Raw genomic sequence first — 7,625 nt, 5'->3', positions numbered from 1 at the left:
TCAAAAAAATATATATTGTAAAAAAATAATATCTGGTTTTGTGTCCTCTCTCTCTCTCTCTCTCTCTCTCTCTCTCTCTCTCTCATCTGTCTCTCTCTGTCTCCCTCTCTCTCTGCCTGAGACAGGGTCTCAAGATATAGCCCCAACTGGCCTGGAACCTGGACCTTACTACGTAGACTAGACTGGCTTTGAACTCACAGAGATCTGCCTGCCTCTGCCTCTGCTGGGATTAAAATTGTGTGCCACCACTCTACCCCCCTTTCAAATTTTAATTAATTAATTAATTTTTATTTTTATGTGTATTATGTGCATGAGCGTTTTGTCTGCATGTTTGTAAGTGTGCCTGTGCATGCAATGCCTGTGGAGGCCAGAAGAGGGAGTCATATCCCTTGAAATTGGAGTTATAGACAGTTGGAAGCCACCATGTGGGTGCTGGGAACCAAACCCTGATATTTTATAAGAGCATCCAGTGCTCTTAACCACTGAACCATCTCTCTAGCCCTCTTTATTTTTTGAGACAGGGTCTCATGTAACCCAGACAGGCCTAGAATTTGCTAAGTAGTCAAGGATGACCCACCTGTCTCCATTTCCCAAGTACTGGGAAAACAGATGTACACCACCCTCCTTGGTTTTAGTGCAATGTTGGGATGGAACCCAAGGCTTCCTGCACAGTAGGAAGTCTACCAACTGAGCTACATCGCCAGCCCCTCAAGTCTCTTTGGTTTTCTTTGTTTTCGAAATCATCGTGGGGCGGGGGGCAGGCCATAGCACATGTGTGGAGGTTAGAGGACAGCCTTAGGTGTTGGCCCTTGCCCTCCACCTTATTGAGAAAGCATCTACTGTTTGTTTTCTGCCCTGCATGCCACACCAGCTGACCCGACAGCCTCTGGGGAGTCTGTCTCTGCATCCCACCTTGCTGTAGGGGCAGTGGGCGTATAGGTGAGTGCTACTCCTGACTACCGGCTTTATGTGGGTTCTGGGGATCTGAATTAAGGTCCTCACATTTTCATGGCAAGTGCTCTGCCCAGCCCCATCTCCCCAGCCCTCAGAAATTAAAGTCCTTGTTAAAGCTGTGAACATAGGAACACAAGCCACAGGATATAGTTATGATAAAACAAAGTGCTATCCCTGGAGCTTGCCCCTCATCTTTCCCAGAAATGTATTTACCACCCACATGTGCAGAGAGCCCTGCCTCACAGTGGTACTAGGTGGGAATGCAGAGAATTGGTTAAAAAAAACAAAAACCAAAAAAGAACTAGTCAGGGATTTGAATACGGTTTTGCTGGCAAGAGAATTGAAACCTTTTTCACTTTTTTTTTGTTGCGATATAATTTACATACAGTAAACTTCACTCGCTCAAAATCTACAGCTCTATGAATTTTGACAGGAATAACACCCCAGTCTGCCACAGTGATCAGAGTACACGGCATTTCGAGGGCTCTTCCACCTAAGGTTTCTTCATCTCTGCTGTTATTTCTCCTCTTGCCCAGGCAATCACTGACCTGCTTTCTGTGACTGTAAACTACTTTCCACTTTTCTATAATTTCATCTAAATCATACAATATCTCCTCTTTCATGTCTGACTTCTCTCACTGAGCCTGATTTTTGCTTCACTCATGTGTCAGTAGTTGGTTCCTTTTTCCTGCAGAGTAATGTTCCGTCGTATGGACGTGGCATGTTCTGTTTGTTCATTCACACACTGATTGACATTTGGATCGGTTCCACTTTGGTGCTAGTGTGAATAAAGCTTCTGTGAATATCCATGCACCGTCTCTCTGTGGATGTAGTGAGCAACTGACATTTTAATGATGCAATACAAGTGATAGACCCTAAATCAAAAAAACTTGTTTTAAGACAGGGTCTTGCTGTGTAGCCCATGCTGGCCCGGACCTCTTTATGTAGCCCTAGCTGGCCTCAAAATCAAATCCTCCTGTCTCTGCCTCCTCAATGCTGAGATTCCAGGCCTGTGCCTGGACACACCCAGCACACTTTAAATCTTGAAGCAGAGATCTAGACTTATTGCCAATATGCACATCTTGTTTCCTTTGTTTATCAAACAGTATAAAAATTAGTCAGCTGTATTAAAATTACAGTGTCTAACTTGTTGCAATCTAGAATGGATTCTAATGAAGGTCCAGTGATAACTGACTGAATTTTAAAATGATAGCCTGTGTGACAATCATCGCGGCACCTCCCACCATTACCACTCTTCATCACTTAGCACACATACACTTGACATATAATAGACACAGGAGAGAAACACAAACATCTTTTTCTGGAGCTCTGTCAGTTTTAACCAGATTGAACATCATCTCCTAGCAACAAGCCCCGTTTATATTTAACCTAACTTTCTGTGTTATCTAGGTGCCAAAAGTGGGAAAACTATTTTCAGCGGTGGAGATTGAACCTGGAGCCTCATAGGTAGTAGTGAGTGCTCTGCCATGGAACAACACCCACAGCCCTAGAAAATTCTGTTTTTTTAACGTACTATAGAAGCATGTGTATGTGTGTATGTGTGTGCATGCATGTGTGTATGTATATGTGTGTATGTTCATGTGTGTTCATGTGTGTGCTCAAGTGAGCATGGGTGTATGGATAGACATATATGTGCACATGTATATGCATGTTTATGTGCATGTGTGTTATGTGTGTATGCACATGTGCTCATGTCAAGTGAGCATGGGTGTATGGATAGATGTATATGTGTGTTTATGTGAATGTTTGTGCATGCATGCATGTGTGTGCACATGTGCTGTGTGTATGCATGCATACGTGTGTGCATGTGTGCATGTGTGTACATCTGTGTACATGTGTGTATATGAGTGTATAGGGGCTTCTGTTATCATGAAGAAGGAAAAGTGTCCTGGGAACTGAGGAAAGGATGTGACAGAGATAAAAAGTTCTGTCCAAACCACTTGAAAATACAGTGGGCCTTGACCGTTTCTGTCACTAGGCATCTGCTGGAGGGGACGAGTGGAATTGCACAGTCCTGACCTGTTGAGTTTCTTTTTAAAAGTATTTTTATTATTATTATTTTATTTTATGTGTTTGAATGTATTGCCTGCATGTGTGTAAATGCATCCATGTTGTGCAATGCTTGTGTAGGTCAGAAGAGGGGGTTAGATCCCGTGGAACTGGAGTAACAGGCAGCTGTTAGCCACTATGTGGGTGCTGGGAATCAAATCTGGGTCCTCTGCAAGAACAGTCCGTGCTCTTTGCTGAGCCATTTCTCCAGCTCCCACCCCCCAATCCCCATTGAGTTTTTTGATCCATCACTTCCCTCAACTCTAGTCAAAAACCTGTTTCCAGTTTCCTGTTCTCCAGATGTCTCTCCCTGGCATGCAGGGTAGTTTTTCAGGTCAGTAGGCTGACAGCTGCTGAGACAGCTGTGTTCCCTGAGGCAGAACACTGGCTGCTTCCCCAGCAATGCAAACCAGACAAAGGGTTAAAAATAATCCTCACACAGTCATCACTCTGCTGTGTCCAGTGGCTCTGAAACATGGTGTCCTTAACGAGCTGCACGCTGTCCCTTGCTCCTGTTTAACCCCATCTTTCTACTTTCTTGTTTGTCTTTCTCTGAATTTCGACTGCTGACTTTCCCTTTGCTTTGTAGCTCACAACACACAGGCATCTCTCCTGGACTCTTCCCCACCAGGGCTTAGACCTCAGATTCGTTTTCAAAAACGCTCACTATAAACTCAGGAAACATTGTTTGCCCTTCAGAAAAGCTTTTTGAGGGCCAGGGGTATAGGTCAGTGGTATAGCACCTGCCTAGCACGTGCAAGGTCCTGAGTTTGGTTCCTAGTCCTGAAAAAGAGAGAAAGAAAAGAAGAAAGAGAAAGAGGAAAGGAAAGAAAAGAAAAATTCAGAATCAGAGAATATTCACGCCACCATTAAATATACTGACTTAGTCTAAATTCTTCACAATTAAATTGACATAAAGCACAGGACTAGGTGTGATTCTCATACACAGGCACTAATCATGAAAATAGGAGTAGCTTCTGTGATAACAACTTATCATGAGCTGCATATAAAAGCATTGCAAAGATCTGACAGAATTCACATTTAAGAAGTAAGTTAAAGCATTCCTGAACAAATGGAAAGATTAATCAAGCAGTAAAAACACCACCAAATGCCCAACAATTGAGCCTATGACATTAAATCGCCTGTTTAAATGAATTTTTCTCCTATGGGAGACATGACCTTAGTGAGTTTTAAGCAATTAATTCCAAATATTGGGTATTTTTAAGACACACAAATTTCCTTACTACAGCCAAATAATTTCAGTAAGGACTCCCCCTATGCAAGGTTTTCATTGTTGAATATTTGAGAAATCATTATGAAAATGACCACTACTGTTTTTAGTTTAGTATTGCTATGACCTTTTCATGTTTTGGGGCTCTAAAAATTTTCTCTATTATTATCATAACACTAACTCTAGGTGTGGTTCAAATCTCAGGACAAGCTAGCACAGATTTCCTTTGCAACACAGAAAAGAGAGAGCTGGAGGTAATCGTGGAACTTCGAGAGATAAGTTTAGAACATGAAGGGCCTTCATGAGGATGATGACACAGATCCAGACTAGCAAATGTGCACACTGACAAGTAGAGCCCACCAGTCAGACATACAGGGGCACAGGCAGGCTCCCAGGCTCACTGCTCAGATCTGCACCAAGGAGAAAGCTAGGGCAGACACCCACACACCACATATCACCCCCCCCATACACACACCTAGGAGACTGCCTTATTACCTGTCCATATAGGTCTCCAGGGTGACTTTCTTGACTCTCAAAGTCTTAGGCCAAGGAAATCTTGCCTCAAGCAAGGCTGCTTCACCGTCTCTGTCTAACAGAGCACTGGCCCCTGGAATTCAAATTTGAGCTCTCCTTTGGGCTCCTCCCCTAATAGCATCACCATCACCAGGTACCCAACGTCTTCCTTCTGAGTTGGGTCCAGCAAAGATGGGTGGGGCTATCATAACGGAGTCACATGGGTTAACTGATCCAGGGCAGCTCTGCTTAATGTTCAGCTTTCTATAGCGCTCCACAGGTAGCAAAGACCAAGAGGCAAAAGCAGCAAGCTCTTATTTGTGGAGGGGTCTTTTTTTTCTAAGACAAGGTCTCCCTGTTACCCCACCTGGCCTGGAACTGGCTATGTAGACCAGGCTGGCCTTGAACTCACAAAGATGCTCCTGCCTCTGCCTTCTAAGAGCTGAGATTAAAGGTATGCACCACCATGCTCTCTCTCTCTCTCTCTCTCTCAGTGATTCTAGGGGTTAAATCTAAGGTCATGTACATGTTTTGCAAGTCCTCCCCTACCAAGCCATACCCCCAGTTCAACAAATGTCTTTAATTTAAAACTATAATAACAACAATAGTGACAATAGTCAGATTTACTCAAGATGGCATTAAATTGCATTTAAGTAGCAACTTTTAAAAAGCATTTATTTTTATATTATGTGTATGTGTGAGTGTCTGCATATGTGTTACCACCAAGGTCAGAAGACTGGAGTTTCAGTTGGTTATGAGCCAACCGTGTGGGTGCTGGGAACTGAACCTTGATCCTCTGCAAGAACAGCAGTACTCTAACTCAGAGCCATCTCTCCGGCCCCTCAAGTAGCATCTCATGCTTTGGGAACTGAAAGTATCTGTTCCTTCAGCTAATTGCACTTAACTCTGGACCTCAGTAGAAACAGGCCCTGACAGCCCTGCTTCTTGGTTGAGTGAGTACATTCAGTTACGCAGCATTTAGAGTGTGAACTTTTGCCTCCCAAATCACTGACACTTCTCTCTTTTTAAAATTTCTTTCATTTTTTTTGAAAATTTTATTTTTTTGTGTATTTCTTTTTCTTTCTTTCTTTCTTTCTTTCTTTCTTTCTTTCTTTCTTTCTTTCTTTCTTTCTTTCTTTCTTTCTTTCTTTCGTGTGTGTGTGAGACACAGCCTCCCTATAGCCCCAGCTGTCCTAGAACTCACTATGTAGACCAGGCTGGCCTTGAACCCACAGAGGTCCGCCAGTCTCTGCCTCCTGAGTACTGGGATTAAAGGCATACAAGACCACACCCAGCCTAAATTTTTGTGTATTTCATATAGAACATCTTAATCATCTTTATACCCCCTTCCCCATGGGTCCCTACCATAGCCCCACCGCCCCCTGGAATTCATACATTCTGTCATTTGTGTTAAGGCCTATCATGTCAAGTTAGTGGCCCCAGACATCCTTCAGTGCAAGTTCATCCACTGAGGTCTTGTCATCCTATCTAGAGTCCCTCCCTTTAAGAAGATCAGCTCTTCCCATTTATTTTTTATTCTATGTGTGTGAGTGTTTTGTCTGCATGTGTGTAAGTGCACCTGTGCTGTACAATGCCCACAGGGCCAGAAGAGGGTGTTGGATGCCCTGGAACTCCAATTATTTATGATTGTTAATGCCATGTGGGTGCTGGGATCCGAACCCAGATCCTCTGAAAGAGCAGCCGGTCCTCTTAATCACTGAGCCTTTTCTCCAGCCAGGTCCTATTTCTAGCACCCACAGGGTATCTATCAACCATCTTAACTCCAGTTCCAGGGGAATTTGATACCCTCTTGTGACCTCTGTGGGCACTGCATGACACATGCAGGCAATACACTCATACGCATGAAATAAAAATAAATAAAAATTGGGGCTGGAGAGATGGCTCAGTGGTTAAGAACACTGACTGTTCTTGCAGAAGAGCTGGGTTGGAATCCCAGCACCCACATGGCAGCTACCAACTGTCCATAACACCAGTTCCAGGGGATCTGACAGCCTCTTCTGTCCTTTGTGGGCATTGCACAACATGGGTGCATTTACCTACATGCAGGCATAACACTCATACACATAAAATAAAAATAATAAATAAAATATTTAAAAACAGGCTGGGTGTGGTGGAGAGATGGCTCAGCGGTTAAGAACACTGACTGCCCTTGCAGAGGACCCGGGTTCAATTCCCAGCACCTACATGGTGGCTACAAACCATCCTTAACTCCAGTTCCAGGGGAATCTGAAGCCCTGACTGTGGCATTGATAAATAAATAAATAAATAAATAAATAAATAAATAAATAAATAAATGGAGATCTTGTGGTTAGGGGTGTAGTTTAGTGGTAGAACACTTGTCTAACATGCTGAAGGCCCTGAATTTGATCCCAACACTGCAACATTTTAAATAATAGATAAATAATAAATAAAACAGGAGCTCCTGCCATTTCTGACATGAATACATCTGAACATCTGGCTGAGGGAACTAAGCCAGATACAGAAAAAAACATGCTGCAGAATCTTGTGTACATGTGGAATCTTTAAAAAGTCAATTCACAGAAGGAGACGGTGGAACGGAGGCTTTCAGGGGAAGGCAGGGAAAATGGTGAGATGATGGCTAAAGGATGCAAAAGTGCAGTTACGTGCTGTGCTCCATTGTGGTACCAGCATTCATGAGACAGAAGCAGAGGCAGGCAGGTCTCTGTGAGTTCCAGGCCAGCCAGGGCTATATACTGGCTACATACTGAGAACTGCCTCAGAAAGAAAGAAAGAAAGAAAGAAAGAAAGAAAGAAAGAAAGAAAGAAAGAAAGAAAGAAAGAAGGAAGGAAGGAAGGAAGGAAGGAAGGAAGGAAG

At 43.3% G+C, this 7,625-nt stretch overlaps 1 protein-coding gene across 1 annotated transcript in view; it reads right to left on the bottom strand.

The window, feature by feature from the left end:
• Window positions 1–1,430, bottom strand: part of Aicda (activation induced cytidine deaminase) — a 9,721-nt gene extending 8,291 nt beyond the window's left edge. The window contains exon 1 of the mRNA XM_029559855.1: window positions 1,341–1,430. Within this exon, the coding sequence (XP_029415715.1) occupies window positions 1,341–1,430 (90 nt within the window). The remainder of the gene's footprint in view (window positions 1–1,340) is intronic.
• Between the last annotated feature and the right edge of the window lie 6,195 nt (window positions 1,431–7,625).

Source organism: Nannospalax galili, unplaced genomic scaffold, assembly GCF_000622305.1.
Source record: "Nannospalax galili isolate Female #2095 unplaced genomic scaffold, S.galili_v1.0 scaffold589, whole genome shotgun sequence".
NCBI lineage: Eukaryota > Metazoa > Chordata > Mammalia > Rodentia > Spalacidae > Nannospalax > Nannospalax galili.
This window is presented reverse-complemented; position numbering and strand designations above follow the sequence as displayed.